Below are 15,287 nucleotides of genomic sequence, written 5' to 3' on the forward strand. Positions count from 1 at the left end.
TTTTTAAATCTGTGTTAGTGATCTACATGTTTCTTCAGATGATCACCACATTTCTTTAGGGAAAACTGCTCTTTCTACGTATGGCTCATTAATATGGTAGCAATAAAAATCGGAATAATGTAGCAGTGATCTAGGTCTGACAAGTGTTAAGGACTTTGTTTCATTTTGGTTAACCTTCTGAAACAAATTACACCTTTTGTTCTATGAATTTAATTCTTCCCTAGTGCTCAGGAAATCTGACTTTGTACTGATCTTGATGAGAATATCCTTAAGGTTGAAAGACAGTGGCCAAGCTGGTATGTTTCCTTCTCTTAACTGTGGAACAACTTTTCATGTTTGATCTGTAGCTCTTCCGTTATTTTCATTAGAGATGTTTTGGAAAGCATCTGTATCTATTGTTGCACTAGGCTGTCTTCAGACGAAATAGGCTTTATCAAATAGGTGGAAAGCATTTCTTTTAGAGACTCTCCAAAACTGAAGTGTTCAGGCATCTGTTTAAACTGTTCCCATGGTAAAATTTAGAGAGTAGGTATAATTGAAAGAGAAAAAAAAAGGCTTCAATAAACAAAAGCAACTTGTAGCATAGTGGCACCATGTAGATTGAAATTACAAAAAGATACAGTCTTGGTTCTACTTCAGAGTCATTAGAAATCTGCTTCTGAAGTGCTTTAAATGTCCCAGTGGATTGAGAAGCTAAAATCATTTGTGGTTGAAGGGGAAGGAAATTGCATGTCACTTGGAGTTTCTTGTGATTAATTTGTTACAGGATTGGTGGCCTATCAAGTAGACTTTTCATATCCCCCTATAGGTGCATTAGGCGTGTCTTTTCCAGCAGTTAAGAAAGAAGAAAAAGCAGGAAAAGCTATTTTTCCTTTATTTTTTCCCAAATTTTTGTTGCAAATTAGAGATTTATATATAAAAATAACTTGTTTCCATGAAAAATCTGGGAAAAATAGGTTACCCTAAACTCTAGGACCAAGCATGCATATACATAATATACATTTTCACACATAGAAATAACAATTTCTTTTGAAGGTGCCATAATCTGATGGAAAACCAGATAAGATAGATAAGATTCCGTGAAATAAAAGAGATTCTGAATAGTAATTAAAAGGAGGTTATATTTATAGATTTGTATGGAAGTGTATTATGCATGCTTTGTTTTTATCTAAATACTTTTAGATAATATTTTAGAAGTCTTATGCAATATGAAGTGAGCAAAGACATTCAGGTTTAGTCACCAGAATGATGATGTTAATTATCTCCTGTTACTTGTTTACCTTCTGCTGTACTGTACAGGCCTACTATATTGTATCTTGATGTAGCAGCTGATTAGTTGACATTTTTAATTTCCTAAATGTGAGAGACTGAAATGTGACATTGCATTTCTAAGAATTAACCCATTAAAATAAGTATTTTGTTTTACAATGTCAAATATCTGAAGTATGTCAATAATTATGCAGAAAGCCTGGATTATACCTCTTGCCCATGGGAGATGCTTTTTGGTGCTTGGCATATTTCTGTAGTCTTGTACACTAACACTGTATTTGACAAGGCCACTTGTATCCTCAAGGCTTTGCTCATTAATGTTCCATTCAACTTTTAAAAATGCCTATCAAATTCTGTTCTGCAGAGGAACAAAAATGTGTTCACATAACCTCCTTTTTCTACAATTATGTTGGTTTTGGAGGCTAGGAGTCATGAAGAAATGAGATTAATGTTTGACTCTAATAGGACAAGATTAAAACGTTACTTCAATCACCTCTTATTCAGATCCTTACAACTTTCCCTGAAATGCTGACTGTTACCATGTGCTTTTAAAATGGTTGCAGTAAAGTATTTAAAACCTTATTTTAAAATATTTTTGAAATATCTTTGAATTCTCATCTTAGTAGGCAGGGCAAAAAGAAATCTGACTTAATTTTGAGATTTTATGGAATGTTTTAAAAAAGATTTGATTTAAGAAAAAATATTTTGTTTTATCCCATTTATAAAATAGAAAACTTCAAGTGATTACTGTGTTCTGCTATCTTCTGCTATTTTAATCTTAAAAATATATATTTTCTTGCCCAGTTCTGTGATTAGGTGCAGTGTATAGAACAACAGTCAGTAATTCAAATGCCTATTTTGTTTGCAGTAGAACTGAGAATTATCGCAGGCTTTTGTCTCCATATTGCTATCAGCAGCTGATTTCTTGAGTCTTATCTAATAATTTTTGTTTTCTCCTTACTTTTTACCTTTATCTAAGGCCTAGTTCTGTGAATGTGGCAGAGAGGTAAAAAACCCAAACACACACAACACAGAAGAGCTTGCTCTGATTGTTGGCATAAAGAATGCTGGGATTAAAAAAACCCAACTTTTTGATAGGATCTTTCTCCTAACAAATTCTTAAAGTGAATGAGTTTTTTTGATGGAATATGTTCTCTAAGGAGTTAGAAGATAACCAGTAGAATCTCTGCCTTTCAACCTTAAGGGGATGCTTTTGGTACAGAAAATATTTAGGAGTCTAGGCCTGACGCTAAAATGGTAACAAATTAATTCCGACTTACATTTCACAGAGTAGTAATAATAAACTCTGAGTGGTGTCCTAATCTTACTGAGGAAGTGATAAAATTGAGTCTCATGTCCACACATTCTCATTTGAAACTGGGTATTTAATAATTCATGTAGGCTCCAAAGGTAAATAGAATTGGTGAATTGCATTCAAAGTTGGTACTATTCCAATCCTATCAACAGGAAAAATAGAAGTAAAAACATCTTAGCAAGATAGACAGTCATTAAATAAAATACCACAAATGACAATTTAGTACAGTCTTACCGAAATTTTATATATGCCTCTATGCCTATAAAATTGATGGAACAATGGCAATTTCTTGCAAACTTCAATAAAAGGTAAAGTATAAGAATATGAATACAAATAACAGGCAATCATAGATCCTGCTGGTTGATTACTTGCTTTCAATTTTTAGTGGGCTTTAAAAGATTTCTCACAAGAGTGAAGGTCAGGATTTTATGAGAGATGAACAATAACTTGCATGTAAGAAGGTTGCAAAACTATGTCGTAAAAGAAATAAGCTGCTTGCTCTGAAGAAAGTTCATTAAATCTCACAAATGCTTCTAAATAAAATCAATTTACTTCAGTGAAATACTGATAGTATGATAGTATTAGGTAATTTAGATCCTTTTACTGCATGATAGTATTCAGTACTAAGAATTAAATGAGAAATTTAGTCAGAGACTCCCAATCTCAGACTTTAGAAAATCTGAAATACCCAAATCAGAGATTCTGAGACTGGTTTGTGGAGTTGAGGATCTGCAAGATTTTGGAAAAGGAATTCTGAATATAAAAAAAGGTAAAATCATAGAATAGGTTGGGTTGGAAGGGATGTTTGAAGGTCATGTAAGCAAATCCCCACCCTGCAATGAGCAGGGATATTAGTGGCTTTCAATTTAATATTTAGTCTTTAAGTCAGTATGGATGGTGTGAAATCTTGACTGCAGAAAGCTATTTATTGTCTGTGAGCATGCGCTTTTCCTGACTTAAGGAATATATGTTATATATTATAAAACTTTATAAACAGGTTAAAGCTTTAAATTTATCTTTTCAGACAGATGATACTGACTGGGTGTGTGGCATTTGCCCGACACGTTGGACCAACACGTGTAGAAGCTGAACTTTTACCCCAGTGTTGGGAGCAGGTAACTGATTAGTGTTTGCTTTATGCTCCAAAATCAGTTAAAAGTTCATAAATTTGAGTTTTACTTGTTCAAGGGGAGGTTTTGGGTTTGGCTTTCAGAAAGATATTTGGATGTTCTTTGTTCTCATCATCTATATTTTTATCTAATATTAAAAACACCTCAGAAGCAGAAAGCTTATTAAAGGCTGTCTGGAGAGATTTTAGTTACCTGCTTGTACCTGAATACGTTTGTTATATTGAAGTGTAGATAAGCACGTGTTCATCATCAGTGTTGTGTAACATAAAGGTAGGTACCTTTATAATTTTTACTCTGCCTTTGAGCCTGTTGGAAATCCATTTTCATTCAAAGATTTTATTTGCTGATTTTTTTTAATGTTGTATTAAGTCCCTGGAGCAGTGTCCACACCAGCTAGTTTAAATTCTTAAACAGAAAATCAAAGACCAAAGTACTCATAAGCAAATCTCTCATAGAAAGGCACCTGTGAGATGAACCTGAAGTTTACATATCACTTGTAGAATCACAGTGATCTTTTTTACAGATATTCCAAATTAACAGAAATAACTGAACAACCAAACCAAAATGTTTTTACTGTTTCATCTGAGGCATGGAAGCAGAACATCATGAGTTCAGGTGAAAATTCAGTTGTATTTTCCTACCAAGGAAGGTAGGGAGTTCAAGGAGAGGGAGTTCATCATTGCCTCTCCCAAGGAGAGGGAGTTCATCATTGTCTGAAAAGACAATGAATAACTAAGCCATGACGGAGTGGGAATGCCTGCTTTGATGGCAGAGTCTTTCTGCTCTGGTAGTTTGCTACTGTTCCTTGCATAACACAGCAATCTGTGTTTCCCAGTAAAGTCTAAGCTTTAATAGCCTTAATGCTTTCTGACAGTAGAAGTACGAACTATATGCAGCGTTTGTGCTTGTTGTGAATGACTGATGTATCTGTTGATTAAGGGAAGGTCTCATGACAGTAGTAGTTTTAAAGGAGCCATACAAAGAATTCTGGATTTTTGCCTAATTTTGTAAGCAATACTTTGTTTTCTTAGCCCTCATGAAATTTAAACTGTGCTTGAAAAAAACTATCTCACCTCAGGAAGAGCACATTTTTCTCATCCACTTCTTGCTAATTGCTGGTGCAGAAGAGTCCAACTGTACAAGTACAGCATCTCAGACTGCCAAGTCATATGGCATAATGCACTTACTTAATGCAGTTTGCCAGACTTTGTTTGGCAGTACTGGAACCAGGTCATTATCTTCTCCAGCGAAATACCAGCTGAATCTCACTGTCACAAGTCTTGAGTTTGTAGAAGGAACTCTAGTATGGACATCATTTTCTACTTTTTGCAGTAAATGTGTAAATCATTAAAAGAATTCATGCTCTTGGTCTCCAACCAAAATCTGTTTACAGATGCAAAGGACTGGGCCCTCAGGAAATTCATCCTTTTCATTGATACATTGTGGAGCTCAGTTATCAGGCTAGTCTTTTTAAATTCTCTACCTGCTCTTTTGCAGGTAAAATTTGGTAACTGACTCAGTATAGTTGAAGGCTCTGTGAATGCTAAAAGGGTCACTCAAAACTAGTGAGCAATTATTGGCTTCCAAAATTGGAATGCTGCTTACTAAAGACAAAAGGAAAACAAATCATAATAAACATTTTAATTACATTTAGTTTCCTAGGGCTACTCATGTTCTCTGAACACAAACCTGACAGAAATTTGAGTCTTTTTTCCTCCATTATGTCTTTACACTATCAGGGGGTGATATTTGTATTGCCATGCCAGACCACCTAAAACCAGCTGAAACTAGTCATTGCTGTTTCCCTCAGGTAGGCAGAGCTCCAGAAGATGATGTGTGTCTCTGCTGCCAGTGGGGAATTTGCATTGGAAAAGATGACACATAAGTGAAAGATTTTACAGAATAATAAAGAAGTTAGGATTGGAAGGGACCTTAAAGACCATTAGCTCCAAGCCCCATCCAACCTGACCTTGAACACTTCCTGGGATGGGGCATCCACAACTTCTCTGGGCAACTTGTTCCAGTGCCTCACCACCTTCACAGCCCTAGTAGGTTTTAAAGCAGCCTCTTACTTGTCCATAATATTTTTCATCTGTGAAATCTACATACTTCCAAAAATTATTGCAGGTGCTCTACTGATGAAAGAATGCAAAATAATGATAGACACACTCAAAGAACATTCTCATGCTTGAGACTTCAATTTAGTCCTGAAGCTTATGATTTGTTAATTTAAGTCTCTTTGAAATCATCTTTTCCACACTTGATTCTTGAGAGAGTTCTCAGTAATTTCATACCAGAGCAGTCAGAGTCAGGCATCATTGTTGAGTGTGCTGAGCCAGTCATCTCAGAAAGTTGTCAGGTTGGTTGTTATGTTTTTTCTATGTAAATACACCGTGGCTATTTCCAGCCACCTTCTTGTCCTTCGGATGTTTGGAAATGCTTTGTAAGGCCGATTGCTCCGACAGCTTCCCGGGAGCTGGTGTGAGACAGACTGGCCTGTGTTTGACTGGGTTCTCTGTCTTGCCCTTCCTGAGGGTAGCAGTGACGTTTACTTTCTTCCAGTCCTCAGGAGCTTGCCCCATTGCCACATTTTGTTAATTGTCAAGAGTGTTCTTTGAATGACATCAGCCAGATCCCTGAGCACTCGTGTGTACATCCCCATCAGGGCCCACAGACTAGTGTATGTCCAATTTCTTCAAATATTTCCTGTCCTGCTAGTTTCTGCCCAAGGTCCTCCGGGTGCCAGAATTTGGCACGGATTTTAGGGACTTCAGACTACTGAAGGCAAGTCTTTCAAGATAGAGACAAAGAAGGCAGTGAATACTTTGGTCTTTTTTCATGGTGAGACGGCTGCCTCACCAAGGCTATACACCGCATAGCAAGAAAGAAACAATTGCACCAAATGCTGCATATGCTATTTTATCTGATAGCATCAAAAAATTCACATTTTACTCTCACCATGGTACCATAGACTTTTTTTATTCATCGAGTATTGAAACACTTCATTGTTTCATTGTACAACCATTACACTGGCTCCACCAGAATGCACACTTGATTGCAAAGTGTCAATAATACTAAATTTTGACAGCAGAATTTTCAAGCAGCTTTTGAGTAGAAAGAGGAAATATCACAGGATCAAGAGGTTCTTGGTAATATGAATTGTTTTTAGAGGTGTGACATATTTATGCTGGACTTCAGAGCAGAATTTTAATAGAATGTAAATGCATTTAGGCTTCTACAGGTGTCTTCTTCTGACTGATTGCTCAGCAAGACCTGGGCAGCTCTGCTACACTGCTTGGCTCAGAGCACTAGAGGGCACTTGTGCAGCTCTTGGAGGAACAGTGCTCCTGAAAGTCTTCATAAGAAAATATTTCATGTCATGCTAGTTCAGGAGTTTTGCAGATTCTTCAGAGTACAGCAGCCCATACGCTGCTTTCCTTTTTATTGCTTATATGTACAAGCTTCTCACATACATATGTGCTTGTCTGACTTTCCCTACTATAAGCTATGTCTTATAGGACAACTGCCTCACATTTATGCCTCAGTGCAAGAATTTGAGGCTGCTTAGTACCCAGGTGCAACTTCTGTGAGCTCAATCAATGTTTATTGAAAAGGTGCAGACACACTCCTCTAACAGGCTGTGGACCCCTTTGCAGTTCATTCTAACCACATTTTGAATGCTGGTTACTGCAAAGCAAATAGTCCATCTGTTTCTCTTTACCAGATCAACCACAAATACCCAGAGAGACGGCTACTGGTAGCAGAATCCTGTGGAGCTCTAGCACCATACCTTCCAGTAAGTATTAATAGACTCCAAATACCTGCTAGGGAAAGCAGGGTAAAAATCTGATGCAGAATGTAAGCATCCTTTATAATTTTAAATATCACCAAGTGTGTATGTTATGCATAGACAGTCACATTTTCTTCTACTTTATACACACATGAGATCCATTAAGTCACTTTAAGGAGGAGATAGTTTGTTATGAAGAAATACAGGTTAATCTAGGTATAAAGTGTTTCTAAAAACAATATGAATATTTATTTCAGTAAAAATGAGGTAAAGAAAAGATTGTTTCCTTAATTGGTCCTAACTATCTATGAAAAAGGAATTGGCACCCAGCTGTAGCATTCTTCAGACACTGTGGAATGTTACATCAAGAGTGCTGCCAGTTAGAAGAAGCAGTGAAATTATGTCAGTGGTAAACTAGAATTTGAAGCTTCAGAGAAAAGTTGGAGGAAGGGAACTTAAATTAAAACAATTTTCTTCAATTTAGCAATGCAGTGATTATTTAAAGTCTAGGCCTATAGTAGTTTTACTGCTGTTATTTATTTTTGTTCCATGCGAATGAAAGGACCTTAGTTCTGTGCTTAGTAGGACAAAAGTCTGTGTAATGAAGCTACTGACATTTTATATTCATTCATCTTCTGTTGTGAAAGCTGAACATGTAATATTCATAAAGGATTTTATGGTTGGAGGAAGGGATTTTGTTTGTGAGCACTAATAAAAGTGAGTACTTTTTATTATAATTGATACAAATCCACATTTCTTGTTTCCTTGGCTTTAACAAATGTGTTTCTCATTTACAAACAGAAAGAAATTCGTAGTTCCTTAGTGCTTTCCATGCTGCAACAAATGCTAACGGAAGATAAGGCAGATCTGGTACGAGAAGCTGTGATCAAAAGCCTTGGCATCATTATGGGCTATATTGATGATCCAGATAAATATCAACAGGTATCATTTGGTTTGGGTTCTGTATGTGGAAAATGCTTCCTATAGATATTTCATAAATAATGAAGGGGGCTGTATAATAATAGACGACTGTTTAAATTCCTGCATTTTTATTAATTCTTTCAAGATACTTTTAAAAATTAATTATTTATATGAATGTTGATTTTACTATATCACCAAGACAAAACAAAAAAAACTACAAATAGCCTTAGAATTTCAGGTGTAAGCCTTATACAGAAGCTGGTCTAATAATTCATAATTTTCCTTTAAGAACATAACACTTCACTGCCATCTGATATTATTAGCCAGTTTGGCATCATCACTTACTAACACAGATGCATTTGCTACAACAAAGCCTACTGGTAGTTCACCTTAATGCTGCCCAATAATGTTTCACAAAAATTTTTGTGTTTGAGTTTTTGAAGGCAGAGTGGTAAAAAAGGCGTATATCAGCTTTTGGGAACTGTCTTTTTTACTGTCTTTTTATTCTTTACTGTCTTTTACCAGGGTTTTGAACTGCTGCTTTCAGCTTTAGGAGACCCTTCAGAACGTGTGGTTAGTGCAACACATCAGGTATTTTTACCTGCTTATGCTGCCTGGACAACAGAACTGGGGAATTTACAGTTTCATCTTATACCTACACTGCTTAACAAAATTGAAAAATTGCTCAGGGTATGTACTTAGCTGTTTCTGTATTGGAGATTTTTCTTTGTATTATTCACTTGTACTTTGGAAGAAGGAAAAAAAAAACTAGAAAAAACACCAAACCTCCCCCAAACTAAACATACTCTTCTTTCATACTGTTCTGTTTTATATCCTAATAGCATTGCCCCATGTCTAAATTGTGTAGATTTTGGTAAACAGTTTTTATTACATAAGCATGAAAAGGAGATTTGAATGGTTAAGTTAGGTCATTTCCAGTTAGGATCCAGTTTGCACATTTCATTTCATAGATATCTGAGAAGTTCTGGAAAAACTGTGTGCCTCATAACTATCTAACACAATGAAAGAAGATGTTTACATTCAAGAGTACAGTTGACTTGTTGATTCAGTTTAGATGCCTTGGTGTCTGAGGCAGAGGATCCACATTTCCAAAATGTGCTGAAAAATGTTCTTTCAAAATATCAGTCTGTTCACCAGCATGGTCTGCTAAAGGCCAAAGGTTCTATTGCCTGAATCTGTTCAGTAGAGGTGACTTAAGAGTGGCAAAATATGCTTATGATTAGGCTAAATTGCTTTATAATTAGTGTGTCTGGGTAGAAGCTCATCACAGATGTGTTGATGCCTTGCCAGGGAATACATGCCTAAGGAACAGATCTTCTAAACTGAAAACTTCCAAATCAATGTCCTGTTTTTTTCAGGAAGGAGAACATGGCTTGGATGAACATAAGCTCCACATGTATCTGTCCGCCCTGCAGTCTTTAATTCCTTCGCTGTTTGCACTGGTGCTACAGAATGCACCTTTTACCAACAAGGCTAAACTTCAGGGAGAAGTACCACAAATAGAAGGTAAATTATTAATTTCTGGTTTTTTATGTTGGTCTGCCTTAGTAAATTCTTAAATAATGCTTCCTTTTTTCACCCCTTGCTATGCTTGAGATATCTGATTATCACAAAAAAAAAACTTCCATCTATTTTTCTCTACTTCTTATAAGAAGCTTTTAGAAAGCAAAGCAATTTTTAATTGTACTTCCTAAAGGTTTCTAAAGAACCTGATTTCCATTAATAGCCAATAATAGCTCAGGGAGGCTGGCCTCAGATTCAGTTAGCTCTTACAAATTTATGGAGTGGGAAAAACACAGCATAATGCAGCAGCATCACCATCTGTTATCTATCTGTGTAATATCCAAGAAGACCATCCCATCCCTGAAAGTGTTCCAGGCCGTGTGGGGTGGAGCTTTGAGCAACCTGGTCTAGTGGAAGGTGTCCCTGCCCATGGTAGTAGGGTTGGAGCTAAGTGATCTTTAAAGTGCCTTCCAACCCAAACCATTCCATGACTGAATAGCCTCATGGTGAAGTTTTCCTTAGATTAGCAAACCTAGCCTGTGGAGTGTTTTCTCCTGTTGCAAATACTTTAAAGATATTATTGGTGACACCTGCCACATGCTGATAATAGTGCTGTGTGTGAAGATGCAATAAGAAAGGGTTACAAAAGAGAATTTGAAAAGTAGCTAGTGGTACATTATTGTCTGATACTGCTTTGAAAATGGATGCTATAGTAAGGCGCATCTGTCTGACTTGAGAAATTTGAAGATGAGCACTTTTTCACTGAGTGGTTACTACTTGAATAACAAATTCAAAAGTTTCAGGTTTCCGCCTAGTCTTCTCCAGGCTGAACAAGCACAGCTCTTTCAGCCTTTCTGCATAGGAAAGGTGCTCTATCTTTGTTCACAGTTTCGTAGCCATCCTTGCGACTTGCTCCAGTAGGTCCATATCTTTCCTGTACTGGGGACCCCAGAGCTGGATGCAGCACTCCAAGTGGAGTCTCATGAGAGAGAAGCAGAAGGTTAGAATCACCTTCCTCATCCTGCTGGCCATGCTGTTTTGGACACAGCCCAGGATACTGTTGGCTTTCTGGTCTGCGAGCAAATATTGTTGGGTCGTGTCCAGATTTAGCATTCACCAGCAGCCCAAGTCTGCTCTCAATCCCTTCATATCCCCCAGCCTGCATTGCCCTGACCCAGGTGCAGCACCTTGTACTTGGCCTTGTTGAGCTTCATGAGATTGCCATGAGCCCATTTCTCAAGCTTGTCCAGGTCCCTCTGGATGGCATTCTGTCCCTTAGGTGTGTCACTGCACCACTTGCTTGGTGTCATCTGCTAACTTGCCAAAGGTGCACTCGATCCCTTTGTGTTGTTGGTGAAGAGAGTGAACATTACTGCTCCCTGAGAGGCGCAAATGATGTCCATCTGGACATTAAGGCATTGACCACTATCCTCAAGATGTGAGCATCCAGTCAATTCCTCATTCACTGAAAAGCTGATCCATCAAATTCATATTTCTCCAGTTTAGAGAGAATGTTTTGGGAGACTGTCAGAGGCCTTACAGCAGTCCAGATAGGTGACATCTGTGGCTCTTCCCTGTTCACAGATGTTGTGACTCCATCATTAAGGGGCACCAGGTTGGTCAGGCAGGGTTTGACCTTGGTCAGTCTTGTTGCTGGCAGTAATAATAACAACATAATCCCCCTGTATTTTCTGTTTTTAACTGAGGGTTTCATAATCTCTTCAAAGATCATTTTAACTCACTGATTTTTAAAAAGCAAACTGATACCCTTATAGAGAAGGCACTTAATGAGTTTGAGTTTCTTAGCTGTTGTTTCTGACATCACCTGTGTGGTATTTTCATCTTCTTTGGCTCATGGTTGCTTGTTCTCTACTGTTGCAGTCACTAGGTTTCCCCGACCTGTGTCGCCCCTTCAGGACGTCGCTGTCATCATTGGAAGCCGCGAACAATTGGCGGTGCTGTTGCAGCTGTACGATCATCAGCTGGAACATGAGGGCACCACAGGCTGGGAGACTCTGCTATGGGTAGTCAATCAGCTGTGAGTTAATTTGTGTCTTAGGATACCTATTTTTAAAATGTGTCAAAACTAATAGTTCTTAAGCATGGTCTGTGGCGTTCACATTCTCTGATAAAATTCCTTCGCCCAGGATTTTTCTCCTGGGGACCTGAGAAGCCTCAGAGGGAAGGAAAACAATTCTTACCTCATTTGCTTCTCCTGTGTTGTGCTCATGTGTGGAATGTGTCTGGAGATTGCTTGCACACAGGTGATTGTTTCATTGGTCTCCGCTGTGAGTTGTTTTGATGCATTGGCCAATTGGTGCCAAGCTGTGTCGAGACTCGGAAAGAGTCATGAGTTTTCATTATAAACTTTTTAGCATTTAGTAAGTATCCTTTCTGTATTCTTTAGTATAGTATATATTCTTTCATATAATATAGGATTATAAAGTAATAAATTAGCCTTTTGAGAATGTGGAGTCAGATTGGTCATTCCTGCCTTCGTCAGGGCGTTTCCCTGCAAATACCATACACAGTTGTGTTTAACAATTACTGAATTTAATAATGCTAAGAATGATTGCATTTGAGAATTACAGAAGAGGAAAACTTTAGTTTTAGGCATTTTAATTTTCATGCTGAATTGCCTTTGATTTCATTCAGAAAATATCAAGTCTAGCAGAACAAGTAGGTAACTATTTGCTCTGAAAACTTGTTTCTTTTGTTATTGCATCAGTATAGTTAATTCTCTTGTGAAGTAAAGATTGTTGTATTCCATTTCGTAATAGCAACAGATGTTTAAAAATATGGGTCAGACTCTTCTGGCACTTAAACCCTTGCTTTCTTCACAGGTCAGGAATTGTACAGAACATGTAGCTAACTATTAGAACCAGTAGTGCTCTGTGTGTGCGTGTATTTATTAATATAAGCAACAAATCTATACAAATGTAAATGGACAAAAGCAAAAAGCCAGAGCAGTGTTTAATATCCTTTTGTTTCCTGATTTTTAGGCTACCACAGCTTATAGAAATAGTTGGCAAGATCAATGTAGCATCAACTGCCTGTGTTCATGAATTCTCTAGATTTTTCTGGAGACTTTGTAGGACATTTGGGAAAATTTTTACAAACACTAAGGTAAGATATTACTTTAAATATTCTACATACTTGGTAACTTACATTCTATATATTTACAGTATGTTGGAATACCCACAGTTTTTGACCATTTATATTTTCATGTCACATTGATGTTTTTCCATAAGTACATTTAAACCTGCTATTTTTAGAGCTCTTTGTGTCCTTTTCTGATTTTGGCAATTTTGGAATTGTCTTCTCATCTTACCCAACCAGGGACACAATATTCTTCATATTTCCTTTGTGAATGACAGAGAGAGTAGGAGAGATTGTCATAATTCTGGTTATTGAACAACTTTCTTTCTTCAGAGCAGCCTACTGTTCCCTCTTTGCACTGTACATAAGTACTTCAGCTTTACTTGATTAAAAATTTGAAGCTGATGCCTTCCCACCTGAAATATTTTCTGTTGGTGGTATCTAAACATTTTTATCAAGGAATTATATAACTTTTCTCAATAAAATAACTTTTGAATAAAATTTTAAAATACCTCAAGGAAAATTGTCACACATGAGAGGATTACCTAAATATAAAACTCTCTTAGCAGTACGTGCTACTTCCAGAGAGGGGATTGCTGTTGTTTGGTTTTGGGGGATTTTTTTTTTTCTTTGTTTTGCAATTCTTTTATTTTTCTAAGTTAATTGACACTGGTAACAGGTCAATTACCATTGACCAATTCTTACATGGGATTCATCATCCTTTGCATAGGTAAAACCACAGTTCCAGGAAATCTTAAGACTGTCTGAGGAAAACATAGGTAAGTAGCTTTTTACTGAAATAAATCCATCTTAACTGCAACAGAAAAAAACTTTCATTCTCTTGTTCAAGTAACATTGTCAGGCTGCAGTTCTCAAATTTCTTATCTTTGTGAAATGTTGAAAAATCTAGTCTTAATCTGAATGGAACACTCTGAAATTATAGACCATGTGACAGGTAAAAAAACCAGTCTCAAATCCAAATACCTCTTGAGTATTATTTAAGCCTGTTTCTGTATATATGCATATAAATTCTTAGTGTATATATCAAAAGGTGATTGAATCCATAATACTTAAATACACACATGTAAGTCTACTATAGATAATATATATGTTCTATACTCATATGTATGTATAAAACCTCAATTCTTCACTGTGTTTCATTAGATTCTACAGCAGGAAATGGGGTGCTAACAAAAGCCACAGTTCCCATCTATGCAACAGGGGTCCTTACATGTTATATTCAGGTAGGTTTGGGTTTCTGTTTCTTTGTTGTGTAATAATGTGTGAAACTTATTTTAAAAAACACCTAAACATTACTGTGTTCATTGAAAACTTACTGTTCTTGTGTGTTGAAGATAGGTAGATGAATGGGCAGCTGTAAATACATTTACAAGCAAAGTTTTCTAGTGATGGTGATGCACATTTAGATCATGTGTTACCATGTCCCTCTGTCATAACTCTATTAATGTTATTCCTGAAACGGGTTCTCAGCCATTTAACTGTGAACTTGGCAAACATCATGGTGCAAAACAGGTACTGAAACAGGTAAATTCCATTTGAAGCCTAGCTGGAGTCTTAAAATTTTCATGTTACCTAGTACTAAAACAAGCACACTATAAATCTTACCTAATCTTCCAGCAACGAGCAGTCAAGTTCTAGTACACACATATCTTACAGGAAAAAAAAGAAATTCTTGATAATCTTACAGATTTTTAGTGGATTATGATTTGTAAACTTTCAGGAATCATAAATGTGCTTAAGTACTGTTCTTAGAAGTTTCTTTAAGAAAATAATTTATGCCTGAGTATGTGCTTAGTAGATGAAATACAATCTCGTGTGTTTGCTTTGAAAGGCTCTTGTTCTTTAAACACATTTTTGAAGTTCCTAAGAAAATTGTTAAATGCTTAGTCTCATTTGTTCTTTTTCATAGTTTGTGTCCTCTGCAGCTGTAGGTTGCCATCATAACCTCAGCAATCCTTCCAGTACATTCATCACTGTACTCCCTTCTTCCCTTCTTTCAGGAAGAAGACCGCAAGCTGTTAGTTGGATTCCTAGAAGATGTAATGACCATGCTTTCATTGTCCCATGCTCCTCTTGATAGCCTGAAAGCTTCCTTTGTGGAACTAGGGTAAAGAATATACCTTGGGGTTACCTACATCTAAATACATTAGAAGCTTTTATTAAAAGCTGCTAATCTATTTGTCCTTTTTAATTACTGTGGTGCTTTGGGTGAATAAAG

General features: G+C 36.8%; 1 protein-coding gene across 4 annotated transcripts in view; it reads left to right on the forward strand.

Annotated features, from left to right (window-relative positions):
• Positions 1-15,287, forward strand: part of RELCH (RAB11 binding and LisH domain, coiled-coil and HEAT repeat containing) — a 76,004-nt gene that overhangs the window by 42,201 nt on the left and 18,516 nt on the right. For all 4 annotated transcript variants that reach the window (XM_084214003.1, XM_084214006.1, XM_084214004.1 and 1 more), the window contains 10 exons: positions 3,609-3,699; positions 7,439-7,510; positions 8,306-8,446; positions 8,951-9,115; positions 9,805-9,952; positions 11,831-11,987; positions 12,952-13,075; positions 13,779-13,827; positions 14,213-14,292; positions 15,070-15,176. In XM_084214003.1, the coding sequence (XP_084070129.1) occupies positions 3,609-3,699; positions 7,439-7,510; positions 8,306-8,446; positions 8,951-9,115; positions 9,805-9,952; positions 11,831-11,987; positions 12,952-13,075; positions 13,779-13,827; positions 14,213-14,292; positions 15,070-15,176 (1,134 nt within the window). The remainder of the gene's footprint in view (positions 1-3,608; positions 3,700-7,438; positions 7,511-8,305; positions 8,447-8,950; positions 9,116-9,804; positions 9,953-11,830; positions 11,988-12,951; positions 13,076-13,778; positions 13,828-14,212; positions 14,293-15,069; positions 15,177-15,287) is intronic.

Source organism: Fringilla coelebs (assembly GCF_963513975.1).
Source record: "Fringilla coelebs genome assembly, chromosome: 1".
NCBI lineage: Eukaryota > Metazoa > Chordata > Aves > Passeriformes > Fringillidae > Fringilla > Fringilla coelebs.